This window comes from Acomys minous, assembly GCF_964271855.1.
Source record: "Acomys minous genome assembly, chromosome: 11".
NCBI classification, from domain to species: domain Eukaryota; kingdom Metazoa; phylum Chordata; class Mammalia; order Rodentia; family Muridae; genus Acomys; species Acomys minous.
Window position 1 is genome coordinate 57,470,598 of NC_140492.1, and position 19,100 is coordinate 57,489,697.

The 19,100-nt window shown below is 46.6% G+C and overlaps 1 protein-coding gene across 32 annotated transcripts in view; it reads left to right on the top strand.

The window, feature by feature from the left end:
• Window positions 1–19,100, top strand: part of KALRN (kalirin RhoGEF kinase) — a gene marked incomplete at its 3' end in the record, with an annotated part of 605,161 nt that overhangs the window by 331,762 nt on the left and 254,299 nt on the right. For all 32 annotated transcript variants that reach the window (XM_084802077.1, XM_084802084.1, XM_084802076.1 and 29 more), the window contains exons 14-16: window positions 2,572–2,767; window positions 11,164–11,330; window positions 18,857–18,976. In XM_084802077.1, the coding sequence (XP_084658203.1) occupies window positions 2,572–2,767; window positions 11,164–11,330; window positions 18,857–18,976 (483 nt within the window). The remainder of the gene's footprint in view (window positions 1–2,571; window positions 2,768–11,163; window positions 11,331–18,856; window positions 18,977–19,100) is intronic.

Below are 19,100 nucleotides of genomic sequence, written 5' to 3' on the forward strand. Positions count from 1 at the left end.
ATCCCACACTTAGTCTGAGGTGGATAATTTTGAGTTTAAACTCTACCTTGGCTATTCAGCTATATTATCTCAAAAAATGACAGCAAAAACACTTTATAAAGGTAGATACACAAATGGTCAGCAAAGCATATAAAAATATCACCCGCATCAATCACTACGAGGTAGGTACATTTTAAAACTGCAGTGAACGACCACTTCCCATGCAGTAGTGCCGTTAAAGATGAAACAGATATTAATGACAGAAGACAGTAAGGGCGAGGGCAGCTGGAACCTCCATACGCTGTTAGTTAGAATTCCCCTGAAGAACTCTGCCAGTCGCTGAGAAACACAAACCTGTTCCAGCCAGAGGCGGTGAAAAGCAAGAGCGGTGTGACAATTCTCACATCAGCCTTATTCATAATAGCCACACACTGGTGAGCAGGAGAGAGGATAAATAAGTCGTGAGCCATCTGGACAGTGGATTCTGTTCTTTTACGGCAAGGAATGAACTACTGATACCAGCAGTGCCCATCGTGTAGCCTGCTGAACACAGGCCAGACAGTATATACTCTATGATATAGAAAATCCAAGGGCAGGATAGAAATCCTAAAGTACAAGGAGGGAAGAACTGATTGGAAATGATCAAGAATGAGCTCCCTGAGGTGATTGATGGCTGTGAGGTTCGTTTTGGGTGACGTCTATACACCCAGATGTATGAAACTGTCAAAACTCCCAGAACTGGGTGCTTGAAATACGTGCATTACACGTAAACTATATTCTCATTCTTAAAATATAGGAAGAAAAAGCCTACTTGTGTGCCGCTTCTATAGCCGCATGTTCTATACATTGACTTATAAAATGAGGGAGCTCTCTGACTCTCCATCGAACCTGTACCCGGAGTTAGAAAGTGAAGTGTCCCTCAAAGGCGAGGAGGATCCAACAGAAATCCGTTCTGCCTGCTCACCCGCTGGCTTCCAGGTCTCCTCCACAATGAGTTAGATACTGGGTGTCCCTGCTGAGCTCAGCAGTTCCCTGGCTTGACCCGAAAAGATCTGGGGCATGAGGTGGGAACCCAGAGCCGTAAGGGAAGAAACTCTGCAGTTCCCGCATCTCCACTTCAAAGACAGCGGCTGCGCTTTTTATCTGCTTCTGTTTTGCTAGAAGAAAGATCTTACCCTTCGAGGACACGTGGAGTCCTGTGACCCAGACAAGCAGCCTGCGAAGGACTGCTTTGCTCTCCCAACCCAGTCTGCGGGGCCCATAGCCGGGATACACCACTGCTTCCAGCTGGCTTCTACTTTATGGTGTCCTCTGATGCCTGGCGAACAATTTGTATTTGGTCACTAGAAAGATGATGCCAGCTGTCAGCTGGGGTGAGACCCAGCGTCGTGAAAGCCACTGAGCTAGCTCTCTCCCCAGCCATGCAGCAAATGTGTGGCCCCGGAGAGACCCATCCCCGCTCCTCAGAAAAGGTGGCCGCACACAGACTGCTGCCTTCACTGGTTGTGAGTGTGACACAGAAGATGTAATGGAGACTTTGATTGGTGGAATAATGTAATTCGATGCTTTTTTCTCTCTGTGGTTTGTGCGGAGAATTTAAGTGGGGTGGAGGACTTGGCCTTAATTATCAGAGAACTGAGCACAGATTAGGTGAAACCGCTTGAGTTAAGGTGAGGATAACGAGCTAGCTAATCCACATCAGGCCGCTGCCTTTATTCCACGCTCCGCTCTGTTCTTCATTAGCATCGTTACTGCTTTCGTTACCTTATAATCTGCTTGATTTTCCAAGTCAGTGGTTCTCAATCTCCCTAACAGCGAGACCGTTTAATACAGTACCTCATGTTGCGGTAAACCCCCCCCCCCCCACACACACACCATAAAATTATTTCTGTTGCTACTTCATAACTGTAATTTTGCTACTGTTACGGATTGCGGTGTAAGAACCTGTGGTTTCTAATGGGCTTAGGCGACCCTGGTGAAAGTGATGTTCAATCCCCACCCCAAAGGGTTGAGAACCGCTGTCCTAGAGGAATGGCACACACTTGGTTTGGTCACTCTGTTGAGGCACCAACCTTTGTGATGAAGAGAGCATCCAGGAGAGTGGAGCACAGGCACCACACAGGAAGCCCTGGCTGTAGTACCCACCAGCCCCACAACTGACGATAAGACCTTGAACCATTTCCCAGGCTTCTCTGCCTCCTAATTTTGGCTTCCTAAGGACACTCATTACTTAGCTCTGAAGATGGGAGATCCGAGCTCTGGTGTCCCTCACTATCGAGGGGGACTTCAGCCACACTGCACTCCATCTGTCTGGAGTGAGACCAGTTTACCCTTCTAGAAGGCAGACCTGCAGATCGCCATACTTCCTGCCTCATTGGGTCATTGTGAGTGCCACAGTGCGAGGGATGTGCCAAAACCTTATAAACTGTTAATTCGTTGCACAAATGTTTGCAGCCATCCATCTACTGTTGCTATAGACATTCAAGGGGCAAAAGGCACAGGAAGTGGAAAGTGAGGGGTGGGTTAGTTGACGGGGCTTTCTGCCAGTATGGACCAGGCAGGCCCCGGCTCATGGTGACGGCCTTGTCGCAGGTGACGGCGGAGCTGGATGCCTGGAATGAGGACCTGCTGCGGCAGATGAACGATTTCAACACGGAGGACCTGACCCTGGCGGAGCAGCGGCTGCAGCGCCACACAGAGCGGAAGCTTGCCATGAACAACATGACCTTTGAGGTCATCCAGCAGGGCCAAGACCTGCACCAGTATATCATGGAAGTGCAAGCCTCGGGTGAGTGGCTTCTCCCGGCAGGGGAGATGATGGAAGCAAAGGTCCAATCGGCCCCAACTTCCATGCTGTTTGACTTATTCCTACAGATACAAAAGAGTAGAAATCCACCTCTATTTTTTAAAGAGGAAACAGTTGTAAGAGCCGAAAGAACTTTTCTAAGGTTGCCTAGTTTAGGCTTGGGGAAGATGAGAGTAGAGCCGGAATCTATGGGCATTGAGGAGAGAATGGGAGGCCAGTGATGGAAACCAGTGCAGGTTGTTAGAAAGTGGACGTTTGGGCCCAAACCAAGAGCAGTCTGAGGTACATAGAGCTGTGCTGCGGTGGGCAGTGAGCTCCTGGGCCGCCCTCCTCCAGTGCCGGGCTCTTTTGACTCTCAGGCAGTCCCCTGTTCTCTGCCTCATACGTCTCACAATTGTCAGGCTTTGCTGTTGCTTATAATCACTGGTCTGTAGATGAGTTTAAATGGTGCTGATAAAAGTTTATGGAAGATGGTGTGATTTTGTAACTTCCCAAGAAAACATGGCATTTTATTACTTTTTCCATTCAAGATTTATTCAACATGTATGCAACCAATAGGTGGTTTCTTCACTGCCACTCTCTAAAACAGTATTTTCTGGAATTAGAGAGAATCAAAGCAACCCAGGAAGAGGAAAAGGAAGCACTTATTTGTTTTCTTAGACCTGTGCAATGCTTAGACCCTATTCTTCGGTCACCTAGCCATCCCTGCCCATGGCCTTTTGGCAAGTTCTTGTTATCCAGGTTGAAGCTCTTGGTCTGGCTCTCACCTCTTTAAAGCACAGTTGGGCTGTGCACCTATTGATGGTGAACATTAAAATGAGATTAGTCCTACCGGACTTTACAATATCGTAGAGGTCTGAAAAACAAGCCCTGTGTGACATTCAAATGAACACTACTTCAGACCAAAGAGGGGAGAACCCAGTGGGTTCTGTTCATTCACTTTTGCCAGCAAAATTATCCCGTGATCCATCTATGTCATAAACAGGATGCTGCTGTCGGAGTGACGCAGGTTGTTCTAAGTGTACAGCCCGCACTCTGAGCAGCCCAAGAAGGGCTGACTGCCTTGCAGTCTGCTTGGGAAGTCTTCAGAACGGCATGCTCAGGCTCGTGGCCGGGTGTTTGTGAGTGTAAAGCTGAACTACATGCTAACAGAGTCTCCAGGCAGACTGTGTTCACTGAAATCTGAGGGGCAGGGTTCCGATGTACCAGCCGTGTCTTTTCAGGCCCTGCTCAGGGAAGAAAGAGTAAAGGACCGTCAGGAACAATGATCCCTTTCCTATGGTTGAGAATTTCATGTGTGCTCAGGGCTTAGTTTAGCCCAGGAGCTGCCTTTATGATGCTCTCTGCAGCTGGCCATCCAGCTACCATGGGAGCCTTGAGAGAGACAGTTACCGTTACCGGAAGAGAGGTTGGGCAAAGCAACTCAGTGGCTTGCCCTTCATCCTTCCGGATGTGTCTCCAAATGGGTACGTGTGCTGACATGACCTTCGGGCAAGCCAACTTCTATCCCGAGATCCAAATATCCATGGTACCAGAAAGACTGCTGGGAGCTGGCAGTCTCTGAGGACTGCTTGTGACTAGAGGTTGGCCGTGCTTGGCATCCATCAGTCTTAACCAGGAGGGCTGAGTGGGTGACAACACCCCCAAGCAGATGGGCTCCCTACCCCCACAACACCCTCTTCTAGATAGGAGCTTTGCTGAGAGAGGTTTGATTGGCCTTCTCAGCCCTCTCCATGAAGACTGGCTGTTCCCCTCCGCCTACCATAGCTAGCTGTTCAGTCTGGCAGAGCCTGTGAGAATTAAAGGGAGTTGAGGACATCGATTTTAGGGGAGGTTCTGCAGAGAACCAACCATCTGTGCCACTCTGAGCATATAACAGGAGATCAGGGTCATACCAGACCCGGGGAAAGGTGCTCAGGGTAGGGGTGGGGGGACAGGGGTCCAGAGCAGGATATGGCTGAGGAATGCAGGACTTCAGAGATAAAGGTCTGAGGCAGCAATGACCTTGAGCCTTATAGTATTTGTTTAATGGACTGTATTTTGATTAAAGGTGAAATAAACAATTGTATTAGAAAATAAGGACAACTATCAAAATTAAGACTTTTCTCCCTCTCTGCTAAATTAATTAGGGCTTATGCCTGATTATTTTTAGTAGTTCATGGGACTAGAGAATCCGCATATGCGTATTTTCAGGTGTGGTGTTCGTAACATGGAGCTAGGTTTTCCTGAAGCCTCCAGTCTACCCACAGTGCTGACCAAAGCAAAAGTCTTGGTGTGAGTTGGCATCCACCACAGGACTGGGGAAAACAGGAACAATATCCTAACCCGCCCCCATCCTTTCCTCACTACAGCCTGTCAGCTTGAGCCTCACGGTGGGAGGTGGTAGATTTTGCTGTTAGGAAAACATGCTGTCTGAATCCCACATCCAGTTCTGCTGTCACTGAGCAGCCTGGCATTGGACGTCCTGAATCGACTTCATTAGATCTTAGTCTTTCCTGTCTGATTCATGATGTAGGCTTGATTCACCAATTCCTTCCAGTTCTCAGACATGATGTCTCAGCAAGTTCAAAAAAGTATTATTTGTGGAGGGCTCAAGAGATGGCTCAGGGTACAGAGTGACTACCACACAGGCATGCGGACCTGAGTTTGGGTCCCAGGGCACCATAGCACACTTCACACTTCTGTAATCCCAACGCTGATTACAGCTGAGCAGGACAGGGGAGGTACATTCCCATAGCTCATTGCTCAGCCAATTTATCCAGTCAGTGAGCCCCCAAGTGTTCAATGAAGAGCCCCTTTTCTCACAAACTAAGATGAAAAATGATAGAAGAAAACACTTAATGTCAACCTACAGCCTCCAAACATACACACACACACTCACACGCATGTGCACATGCACCCCCCCCCCCGCATAAGGTAAGGTACACACATATGTGGCCATGAACACACACTTAAACACACACACATACACACACACACAAACACTTACACACATGTGCACATGCACCCCCATCACATAAGGTAAGGTACACGTATATGTGGCCATGGACACACACTTAAACACACACACATACACACATATAAGGTACAGGTACACACATATGTGACTGTGGGAATACACTTAAACACACACACACACATATAAAATCCTTGGAGTCTGTGGCAATAATGCTTAGAACTTAGTTTCCCCTGGGAAGATCAGCCTCAATAGTTGAAAATGTGTCTCTTTTAGCTTTAACTTTTATTTGGGGACCCAGTTTTTACTAAGTTTCACAGGCTATCCTCTAACCCACTCTGTAGCCCCAGCAGGTCTTGAACTTGCTGCCCTCTTGTCTCTGCCTTCTGCACATCAGGGACCGCATGCCTGCACCACCAGGGTCTGATGTAAATCCACGCTTAGATGAACTGTGCTTGCAGAGAGCCTCCTTGATCGTACAGGCTAAGAGCACAAATAAAGGAGGAGACAGCGCGGTGAACCCGAGGCATCCTACCACCCGGGTGTCCCAGAGCATGGCACCCAATCTTCTCAAGACTCACCTTTCTCTGAGGAAGAGTAACCCACCACTGGGATTCACAGTGAGGGTGTGGCAGGGACTGTACGAGAGCACGGAGGAGAGCCGATGAGGTCTGACACATCCAGGATTATGCTTGTATTCTAGCAGCCAGTTGGGGTTACTTGGTTTCGGTAGCTTCATCAGCAGTGCGAGTGAGGTCTCTCTACACAGCAGCCTCCAGCGGCGTGCCGATGCCCTATACATAGCAAGTTCCCAATAATGGCATTTGCTAAATTAAGCAAGAATGAGCTTCAGTGTGGGTGGGACAGATGAAGGCAGAAATAATAGACCACAACTAAGCTTATTTGTGGCATAAATGGAAAGAAAATGCGAAGCCTGTGCTTTTTTTCAGAATGAAAGCTACTCTGGGTTTAGCAGGGGCATGGACCATTGGAGCTGAGAGGAGAGGACGGGACCTGTGATGTACGCCAGGGCTTCACGATGGAGCTACACACTGAGAATCGGCTGGGGAAGCATTTTTTTTTTTTAAACACTGGAGTCCAGGCACTGCTTAGGGAGGCATCCTTAATTGGCCTGGCTTGCGCTGAGGCCGACCTTAAGGACTTCTGTTCTGAGGCATAGCCAGAGTAGGCAACATCCATCTAAAAACCCAACCAAATGACTCTGTACTTTCTTACCTGGGTTTTTATAGACAAGACAGCACAGAAAGATGAGTGGTAGTGGTGGAGAAAAGAGAAAAGATGCTTCCTCTCTGAGGCAAACACAGAGATTTAAGAAGAGAAACAGCTGACAAACCTTCTAAGTCTGGCAATAGAACCAAGGATGCCCGACTCTGGCCTCTTTTCTTGAGAAAATTAAAGTGATGGTGGAAGCTGGGAGCATTGCTCCATGCAGAATGCTTGCCTCATATGCTTGGCCCTGGGTCCAACTTAGCAAAAAAATAAAATAATAAAGTGGTGCCATGACCTGGAAGCCCAGGAAAATAGAATGCCACTTGTTATTACTGTGACAGTGAGACGCCACACACACTCCATCCCCATGCAACAGAAAGTGCAGATTGCTCTACCACTGATTATAGAAAGAGAATTCCTGCTTCTTAGGCCGTGGCCACTGCCATCTTGCCTAGTGGTTACAAACTTGGCTGTCTTTAGATTCGCCTCAGGAGCTTTATGAGTATCTAATGACCGCATCCCGCCAGCCTGAGATTCTGGGTCTGTGGTGGTCACAGGACACAGTGATTTTCAGAAGTTCTCCAAATGAATCCTGCATGTGAGATCTGTGTTGACAGCATTAATCTAGTAACATCCAAACCACCATAGTTTTATAACAATATACTTTGAGCAAGTACGTTAAATGTCACTGGATTTCATATTTATAAGACACTTAGCAGTTTCATCAGTAACCAGCACTGTGTTCTCATTAATTTCCCTCAAGAAAATGACAAAGTGGAAAAAGAGTATTTGGAGCTGACAGAGTGCCAGGCACTATCTATACTGTACTCCTTACAGCAGCTGTAAGTTAGGTTTCCTATTTTGCAGATGAGGAAACTGAGGCTTGGAGAAGGGTACAGAGCCCAGGGTGTTACCATTAATAGGTTTCAGAGCACAGCTTCAAACCACAGCCTGTCCCTCCTCAGAGCTCTCCACCACACTGCACAAACCCACTTTGTCCCTAAAGAGGCCAGCTCGCTCACTGGTCAGAGCTATGCCTGAGTAACATGAGCCAAGCACAGGGAGAGAAGAGGCAGTGATGAATGGAACAAATTCAGACCTGGCATCACAGAGCCTACATTTCAGCGACAACATGAGCAAGGTATAAAAAGTCACCTTTGAGGGGAAATCAGGCCAGTTCCCTGTAAGGGGACATTGAAAAGAAATCTCAAAAAAAAAATTTAATTAAAGACAAATATATCCACTCCTTGACTGGGAAACAAAACCCAGTCTTGTTTTTATGCATTATTACCTGGGATGCCTAAGCAGGACAGGTAGGTCTGTCATTAAATTGAAGGCAGTGGGTGTCAACAAAAAGCAAAATCTACTCAGTGGAGATGTCCGGAGATTTTCCATTTGGTAGGGTTTAACTGGAACTCACAGCAGCGTGTCTAGGAGCAGGGGAGGGAAGGGTGTGGGGGGGGGGGGGGGGAGCGGTTCTTCTAGGTGTGGCCAGGCTAAGGCTCTAGACTCCTCTCATGCATGCCACCTATGACTGAGGACCTGGAGGTGCCGTAGGCATTCTCTTCCCTCTTTGTATTCCCAGTGTTCATCACACAAGACGGTGATGAGCGAGACAAGTAGAGCCGCACAGCCTGCGTCTTGCCGCATTTGTTCTCAGTGGCATGCCGCGCCAGCTTCCTTGCTAAGTCACTAACTTTGCTGTGCCAGGGGTCAGCCACATGCCTCCCAGAGAAAGACAGAGCCCAGCTTATTGGACACTGGAGATGCAGTGGAGCAAGGATTCTCCAGAGTAGAGCCACTGTGTAACGGCGGTGAAGCAGAGCTGAATCTGAAATTACATTTCCAGAAAGTCAGCATAGGGTCAGAGGTTATCCCCCCCCCTTGCACCCCCCTTCCCCCCCGCCAAGCCATGAGGAATAAAAACCACTCCGGTTCTTCTTTTTATTTCAGTCCAGGAGATGTTCCACCTACCTCACCCTTCTGGTGACTGAAAATAGTAACCAGAGGGGGTTGGCTGCCAAAAGAACAAGCCGTTCTTTTCCGTCTCCCACAGATATTTCAGGAGCTGGGGATTGAAATTGTGAAACTCACAGAACAAGAAAAAAAATACATGAAAAGATACTGAAATTGTTATCATGTAACACCAGAAAATATTTTTTCCCACTCTCCCAGATTGTCCTTATATAAAACACTATTTTTGCCTCCAGAAACGAATTTCCCCTCGTGTGGGCAGACTCGCCTGTGCTTCCCAGATGCAGATGCAGGCGTGTGGGAGGCAGGGATGAGGCTCCTGTGGTGTGTCAGGATAATGAAGGCGGGTCTCAGAGAAGGTTGATTTTTGTAGATGCCCATATATTGAGGTTGATGTGCTCCTCTGGTAATTTATGTCCTGGGATTTTAATATGAACCCCGTTATTGGTTGAATCCCTAATCTTCTATATCTCATACCTAATATAAGCATCAAAACCACAGCTACTTTGGGGTCACAGATTACAGGATGAGAACTCAGCATATGGACAGGTAGAGTCAAAGTTAGGAACTGCTAGGCAGTCCTGAGTTAGACTTTTCCCGGGGCTAGAGCAAAGCTGAACCTTCAAATAAGTAGACAGCTAGGATCCAGAAACAGCACGGGTCACAGTTTGCATCCTGGACGGGAACCGAGTGGGCATGAATGTAAGAAGGCTGAGAGGTATATGGTTAAGATCAGAGACAGGAGCCGGGCGTGGTGGCGCACGCCTTTAATCCCAGCACTCCGGAGGCAGAGGCAGGCGGATCGCTGTGAGTTCGAGGCCAGCCTGGTCTACAAAGTTAGTCCAGGATGGCCAAGGCTACACAGAGAAACCCTGTCTCAAAAAACCAAATTAAATAAAAAAAAGATCAGAGACAGGAACTAGCAAATCCATGGAGCTAGGGTAGGCTCTGTATTTGTTGTGTATGCACTGATCTACATTGGCTGTGTGTATGTGACATGTACATGTTAACCATATGTGTATGTGGCAGATGCCTTACGTGCATCATTTCATCTAATCATACGGCATGTGTGAGGGGTGGGTGACTATGGAAATCCTAGCTTACCTATGAGGAGGTGAAGTTTGTGGGAGCTAGGACGACCTGCTCCAGATCATGATTCTTACTCAAGGCCAGTTCCAGAGCTAGCAGTACACATTCCATTGTTGACTTTGCGACCTAAGACTAAAATTCTAGCCACCAGCAAGTGGAGTGAGAGAAAGTGAGTCCCTTTTACCCCATCTGACTGTATTAGTGACTCCTCCCCCTGAGGCAGAAATCCACTTGAGGCAGGCTGCGCTAGACCTGCTGCTGCTGGATCAGCAGAACGTTGCGTGGGCGGAGACACAAGGATGGGTTCTGCATGGGCAGAGACGCAAGGATGCGTTCTGCACTCCGGTGTCGGGAGAGGTATAATGCAAGCGCAAGGCAGGGAGGTAGATGAGGGCAGAGCCACAGCCTTTGCCAGTGGGTACCGACAGGAGTGCCTGCTGTAGGCTGGTTATTTGTCTGGGTTAGGTGCTGTGTTCATAATAAACACTGGAAACGTGTGTCAGCAAGTGACTGGCCCTATAGCTGCTTTGAGTCAGCAGAAAGATGGAGATGCCGGTTTCTCTGAATGAGCAGCACCCAGGGTCCCTGTGGCGTTGTCAGGAATGCTTATCATGTGTATTCGGAAGTTGGCATTGATTCCTTAGGAGACCTAAGTAGCTAGCTACTTTCATCTAATCATAAATTATATCTAACCAGTTACAAGAGAATAATGCCCTTGGCGGGAGTCTCTGACACAGGGCCCTTTTGATCTGGTTTTATTGTTTCCAAGATAATTTGGAGGTTTGCTTGGGTGTTGGCAAGTCTCCAGACAGGTGCTGCCAGGAGCCATCTTGCATAGGATGGAGTTACAGCACCCTCTCTCCCGTTTATGAAGAGGAACTGGTCTTGTCATGTGTTGAAAATTGCCCGCTGGACAGAGGATTCATTCATCCTAAGGAGCTGGCATTACCCTAACACCCTACAGAGGGACTCATAACAGGATCTGTCCAGCTGGGCCGAGAGATGTGTAGCCGTTGGGAGAGGGCCAATAGCGGCCACTCCCAAACTCCAGCTCTCTTACACAATGGAAACAATGTCACCAGACCGGTGACGCCTGGTTTTTAATTGTTTGCATTTTTTTAAAAACCAGGAATCGAGTTAATCTGTGAGAAGGACATTGACCTGGCAGCGCAGGTGCAGGAGCTGCTGGAGTTTCTCCACGAGAAGCAGCACGAGCTGGAGCTCAACGCGGAGCAGACGCACAAGCGGCTAGAGCAGTGCCTCCAGCTGCGGCACCTGCAGGCTGAGGTCAAACAGGTGAGCCCGCCTGGCACCTGCCCTCCAGCAGGGAGGCACACGGGGCCACAGGTGCCCCTTCTGAGTAACCCAGCCACAGAAAAGAAGTTGGAGTGTGGATTGGTTGGATTAATTTCTGCAAGCCTGGCTGTCATCACAAAAGACCCGGTGGGACAATGGCTCAAATTATAAATTCAGGAGCCCTCTCTCAGACCTAGGAACATTCCAGAGGACTCTCAGCTAAATCTGTTTTCTCCTCTCCTGTGCTTGATTCTGTCACATAGCCAATGAGAAATAAAAATCCCATTCTCAGTAACCCTATTCCACTGTACAGCCAGGTTGCTCTTCTTGCGGCAACTCTGCCTGGTCCAACTCCTGACACACAGTTCATAAGTAACGATCCAGTAGTAGCAATGACCAGTATTTCCAATGTGTGTATGTTTCTTATCATAGCAATTTTTTGGAACTGGGAATTTTGCTCCGTGGGCTGGGTGAAGTGCTTACCATGCAAACATAAGGAACTGAGTTTGGATTTCCAGCACCCACAATCAAGATCGGCACAGCAGAGAGCATCCACAGCAGAGCAAGGATGGGACAGGGGCAGGCACAGATAGGCAGATCCCAGAACTCACTGGCTAGCTAGTCTTGCTGAACTGGTAAGCCCCCAGTTCAGTGAGAGATCCTACCTCAGAAAACAGTGTGGGGGCTTGAGAGATGGCTCAGTAGTTAAGGGCACTGATTGCTCCATCCATGTTCAGAATCCCAGCATCCACATAGTGGCTCACAACCAATATAATTCTAGTTCCAATAGAATTCAGTGCCCTCCTCTGACCTCTACAGATACCAGACACACACACAATGTATATATGTATATACAGGTGAAACACTCATACACATTAAATAAATCTTCATGTTCACACACATACACACACACACATGGGAATATATATATATAATCTTGCTCTTTAAAAGTTAAAGTCAAAAAGGAAAAAAATAATAATTCTTACCTGCACAAGCAAAGCATTTTACTGGCCATACTCATAAACACATGCACAATGGCGCACTTGTAAATGTTGCTGTCCCAGGCCGACCAAGGGGCGGTTATTGTAAACAGTGGATGGAGGCTTCTCTTAGACTGAGTAGTTCTAATTCTGTGTCCCTTTCCTATGTCCAGCAATCTTCACAGCTTTTCTCTGAGGCAGACACTATCCCCATTCTTCAGATGAGGCCACTGAAGCTTAGAGGGTCCCCAGACAGTGGTCACAACAAGGAAAGAACATCCCACCACCTCCAGGCTTCTAGGACTGCCTTCTGGGGCAGGACAGCTGAGCCCCTACCTCCAGGATTGCTGTCTGCTCCACATCTTCCTGAGGGACCATGTGCCCCACTTCCAGAGCCCAAGATCCACCTCTGGAGTTAGTCTACTCTTCAACATTTTTTTTTCTCTTATGTGCTGTGGTGACTGGAACTTAGCTTTAAATCAACTAAGTTAGCATAAACGTGTAATTTTTTAACTGTTGCTCAGTTGTTTACATTTAGGGTGGCCCTTGCTGATGCTTATGCCACACTTGTTACATGGTTGTCATGTTGAGTGAGATGATCTTCACTCCCCTTGCTCAGCCAGAGCTCACACACGTGTGCACTGAAGACCTATGAGCCGCACACCAGGCTTGGTTGCTGAGCAGCCAGCCATCTAGATGCTTTCAGCCTACTATAGCAAGGTCCGACCTGAGCTTCCAGGTAGAACAGTTATTCATACAGAGCACACTGAGCAGGCGGAAAGTAGTAACATGCATACAGATTTTAACACCCTCAGCAGTCGTGGTATTGCCCTATTATCATATGAGAAGAAAAGAAAGATCTTACTTTATGAGAACAAGCCCCTTGGGGAAAGGACTGTCTACATGCGAGAAAACTGAGGTACTGTAGGGTGAAAGTGCAACAGGGGCCTTCTTGAGTTGTTAGCTGAAACTTGCATCTCCAAAATGCAGCCCCCTGAGCATGCAGAAGCCATAGAGGGAACCAACAGCAGAGCACGGCCGGGCTTCTGTGGTTCACCATGTCTGAGAAGATGGGCAGAAGTAGCCTCGGCTCCATAGAGAGTGGCACCTGCCTGAGGTCAGCAGGGCTGTGGCATGTCACAGTCTATCTGTGTGCCCATGCCTGGTAATTTTCATGAGCAATGGATGGCAGGAATGAGCTTTCAAACTAAGCGGAGACTGGAGCATTCCTCTTGGACTTTGAAGAAAAACCCAGTTTTGTTTTTGTTTTCTGTTTTACATTTTGTTCCAGCATCAGTGAACTAATGTCTGTGTGCGTTCCCATTCATAAGTCCGTGCATCTGGAGGGCTTAGTTTCCTTCTGCAGGTGGCTACTCAGTAGCATTGCATGGGTACCCCACAGGGGAATGGTAGTTCAAATCCATAAAAAGATGAGTGCTCTCGGGAGGCAGAGGCAGGCAGATCTCTGAGTTCGAGGCCAGCCTGTTTTACAAAGTGAGTTTCAGGCAGCCTGGGCTACACAGAGAAACGCTGTCTTGAAAAACAAATAAACAAACAAACAAGGGATAATGAGTGTTCATCTGACTCTTGAGAAACCCACAGAGGTGTTTACAAAGGACAGCAGTCCTCCATGGCACCAGGGACCTGCTGCTTGGCTTAGCCACCATGCCTCATTAGTCAGCCTTGTTTCCCTTGTCAGTATGGGCTCTTTCGTCAAGGACCCATCTGATCCGGTTTCAAAGGAAGCATTTGTGTCTGATGGAAATCGACGGAGCAGGAAATATTGATTTCTAAGCTGTTGACACTTGGAAAAAGTAGTTAATTTAGATGTCAGTATTGATCACTGAAGCTAAGTTTAGATGCAGGCTTGAGAGAACATATTCTCACAGAGAGTAGAGGGCAGGGAGAGAGAGGGAAAGAGGAAGAGACAGAGAGACAGAGAGCTTAATCGAAGCGCCATTAATTAGGCCACTATGGGAGGGAGCAATAGTGTATTATGGTATAGCTCAGATGTTGTTGCTCATACACCAAAGGTTTATCTTTGTGCGTGGCCATCACCATCCAAAGTGCAGTTACCTGGAAATTATACTAAAGTGGAGCTTTAAAGAATGAAGAGCCCATAGACATTGGACTAAAATTTATCTTCAACTATTCCAAACAAGCGATGATGATAAATGCCATGCGATTCTTCCTTAGTGATTACCTGTCCTAAGCTAGGCAGTACACACACCTCTGCAGAGGAAACCACTGCACCAATGACAGCACACGGCCCAGGTTCCCAGGCCACCTGAATGCCCCTCTTATTACTCTCCAGACCCCACAGAATTATCTGGTCACTTCCAGGAAAATTGCTTCTTGTAGTAAAGATGACCTCACATCTATCGGATAAATTCAGGCGGGGGTGGGGGATGACTTAATGGCATAAAACAGAATGTGTTCCCATATGTATTCCTGCAGAGCACGGTATTTAACAACAACTGTATTTGTGGAATGTTGGATTGCTTCTGTGTGCCAAATCTGGCCAGTGTTTGCTTACAATCAGTATAGACACTTGAAGAAAAAAAATTAGCCTGCCCTTATACTTTTGTGATAAATGCAGTGTTCCATTATGATGACTGTATATCAGAATTCGAAAGGAGCTGGGGTAGGTCCAAGCGAGAGAAACAAAAAGGACATTGTTTCTGAATGGAGATAATTAAGATGACATAAGGAATATGGACACAGCCTGTAAAGCCATAAGCGACAAACACATACAACCTCGTGAACTCTCAGAACTAAGGAATTCTGAAGGTAGGCATCTAAGGATCCAAGAATTTATTTTGTGGTTGGAGTTACAGAAGTAGCCATGCCTCGAGAGAGCCCACCCACAGTAACAATCCAGAGTCAGGTGCCTTGGGAACAAATCTTGGCTCTGTGGTGGAGATGACCTGGAGAACAGTCATCTGTCTGCAAGCCGTTTCTCCAACATGCAAGAGAACCAGGTCCGGGCTACCCAACTTCCAGGCGTCAGCGTTTGTGGGCAGCCATTGTCCACTTCTGGTTTGGGGCTTATCTGAGCCTTTTTGACCTGAGCAAATAATAGGTTTATATTTTTAACTCTTCCTCCTAAGCAAAGATAGTCTAAGCTGAATTCTTGGCCTAGTGCTTTAGTCCACAAATGAAAAATCCAGTCTCTGATACTGCACGCTCAGTTTCTTTCTGAATATGTATGTTCTTCATGGATGGAGGAGCAATCTTTGGATTTTAAAGAAGTGTGAAATGTTAGAGCAGGAAGTGACCTTTAATGTCTCCACTATAGTCTCAGTTACTTTCTCCTTTCTATGACATAATATCCTGACAAAAGCAACTTACAAGAGAAAGACTTACAGGGAGACACAGTCTGTCATGTGGGGAAGTTGTGGCCAGAGGCAGAAAAGACGTGCTGTCAGGAGCATCAGAACTCGGGAGGCAAAAAAGTAAACAGAGAGTAGGTCCCTGTTTAAAGCCTTGAGGCCTGACCAGTCCCCCACCTCCTCCTAAACAGCATGGCAGGAACCATCTTGGGACTCAGTGTTCCTACACAGAAGTCCCTGGGGAACATTTTACATTCAAAACATAACACTAACTCATTAGGTAAATTGTTGCTGCAGTTGATGGGAGTAAAGTGCTACTATTATGATCTGAAAAGTGGTTTTACATCAAGGATTTTATTTTTATCCTAATCCTTTGTTGTTGTTGTTGTTGTTCAGGGAAGGAAAGGGTACACATTGTACAGATGAGAAAGCTGACCTTTGATTAAATGTTTCTAAAGCCACCGTTTGATATTAATAGAACCAATATTTTCTCGTTTTAGTTACAATATTTCTCCTACTGCTTGGGCACTCAAGGGATACTAACTAACACGTTTGATGAACCAGGAGGCTAAAAAGAACCTCATAACAGAAAGTTAGGCCAGCAGGACTGTGGGCGGATATGAGTACAAAGAATGGTAACAACCCAGGAAACTGATGCAACATCAAAATGGTGCCCACAAGTTCATTTAAACAACCACATAAAGTCAAATGACTTTTTTTTCCCCTCGTTGGGAGAACTATAACTGAAGAATCACAGCACTGCCCATCTTTGCTCCAAACTGAAAATCAAAACTAACAGCAACTCAGTCATTATCTTTAAGCTTAGCATTTCCCGGAGCATTGCATCAGCCTTGTGATGCTAAAGGGAGGGAGAGGGTTAGCCAGACACGATGAGACCGCTGGGATTCAGGGAAGTTAAGTAAGTTTCCAAGGAAGGGACAGAGTCAGGCTCTGTGACTTTGGATGTTTGGCTTCCTCTATCCATGGTGCCAGCTCTGCTTCTAGAACGGACTCACCAGTGCTCCGTTTCCCCCTGGACTAAAGCCATGGCTGTAGACTTCATGCATTTTTGTGGTCCTAAATTCAGATCTGTAGGACTCTAAAGTCCAAGAAAGCCTTTGTAAACAGCATTTGGGAAATAGAAATGAGCAAGAATTTGATATGAATCACCGAAAGAAGTCGATACTCAAATGCATGGTATTGCTCAGTGGGAATGCTAGTGAGTGTCCCGACCACCATAGCTACAGCTGACATGGCTAGAGTTAGAGGGAAATATTCCATCGGGACTCATGAGGACTTGGAATGCTCATGCAGAAGGCATTTTGATGACACCCACAAATTAGTCCCCAAAGTAAGAGGAAAGCAGTGAAACATGGTGGAGGGCTGTAGTTCAAAATATACAATGAGCGCCATTTTCCAAAGGGATGAAAGAATTTGGCCTTGCAGTCTGTGAATGTGAGTACCCAAATAACAGGCAGCTTTTCAAAGTCATTAGCACCTCTAGCCAGCCAGCCGCAGTCCACCGGGGGCAACAAGGATTTTACACATACATGCTGAACGCTTACTTCCTGCAGCTAATTACAGATTAGCATCGCATCCACAATCTGCCAAATTGGCCATGAATTAACATCTCAATCCAAATCAGCCTGCTCTGGCAGGATTTATCCCTCATGTCATCTATGCACAAAAATGCATCACTCAGTTTCTGCTTGGGGACGAAGTCTGCAGGATGCCTATGAGAGTTCTGGGCCAGGAGACAGCCTAGTATTTTCCATGCATTCAACACGAATCTGAAACAGATTGCAGTGTCTTCTCCTTTACAAAGAGTGGCATTCAGGTGGTATCCACTGACTTTGAAATTTCAGAACCTTTTTCCCCACCAAGCAAGGGTCTCCGGCTCCCTAGAGGAGGAGATGCTTGGTGCGCTGTTCTAGGGACCACATACCAGGTAAGTTTTCAGCGCCTAGGCCATCCCTTTCGATTGATTATTGGTGCTGAACCTGTTAGCCTGATAGTTACAACATCTCTATTTCCTTGAACACTCACGACCAGCAGTTTTCAACCAGTGGGTGTGACCATCGGAAAACATATTTCCAATGGTCTTGGAAACCCCCAACCATAAATTTACTTTCGTTGGTACCTCATAATTATGCTACTGAGTAGAGTCTTGGTTCCTAAGACCATCAGAAATAGGTATTTTCTGATGGTCACGAGCCATAGGTTGAGGACCACTGCTCTCTAAACAGCACTTATTCTTGCTCCCCCTCTCCTAATATTTCCCAGTTTAGATTTCTTTTCCCCCAGTACTTATTAGAAACGATCAAAGTTGTATTCAGGCCAATGGGTAATTTGAGTTGATTATACTTTACTTTCCCTTTTGATAATGATCTGCTCTGTGAATTTTTCTTGCTTTTTCTGTCTTTCTTTTGAGTTGCTTGCTTGCTTACTCAAGCTTATATAATCTGGGCTGCTTTGTGAGTTGGGTAATCTTCATTACTTTCTAAACATTACTATGTGGCAGCCCTTAAGTGAACTTTGTAAGATTAAAATTTGACTAGAAGATTGCCCCAGACTTTGGGGAGTTCACGTTTTAAGAGGGCGGTAAAATATAGGTTGAAATAACCAAAACGTCATTATGTGGTAAGCCACACTAAAGTGATTACATACAAGATGGCACAGCCATCTGCAGGAGGAAAGATTATTTCTAACAAGGGGATTGGAGTATAGACAAAGTCAAGAAGTTCTTATTTGAACAGAAAGAAAGAGTTAGGGAAGGGGAAAGAATGTAGTCAAAATATAGTGTATAAAATCCTAAATAAATAAATAAAACATGAATATACAAAAAATCAAAAAAACTGAAAGAAAAATATACCAACAATTGTAATTTATCTATGCCATTCTGTATTCTAGGAAGAACTTCAGACATACATAAAATATAGCCACATAAAGTCATGCTAGCCAATTTGGTGGGGACATTGGGACAGCAGGTGACACAGAGAGAAAACAACATGAGACTATGAAGCTGGTACAGAAAGTACATGCCTCGTGACAGCAGAGATGGGAAGACTGGGAAGATGTCTCTTTAGGATCCTTGCTGTCCTCTCTCTTACCAGGGGAAGAGAATATAGTCCTTTGATTGCAGTGCCCATAGGGAAGGCAACAGCTCTGGAGAAACTGGAGGGCCGTTCACCTGTGTGCTTGTCCACCCCGCTAGGTTCTGGGATGGATCCGCAATGGAGAGTCGATGCTCAACGCCAGCCTCGTCAATGCCAGCTCCTTATCAGAGGCAGAGCAGCTGCAGCGGGAGCATGAACAGTTCCAACTAGCCATCGAGGTAACCCCCAAATCCGTATGCACTGTCTCTGTTCACGTTTTTGACTCTGGGTAGGATGGCTTTCTGGGACACCAGCAGCCCCCCGGGTACCGGAGCTCATGCTCTTTGTAGTGACATCGTGCAG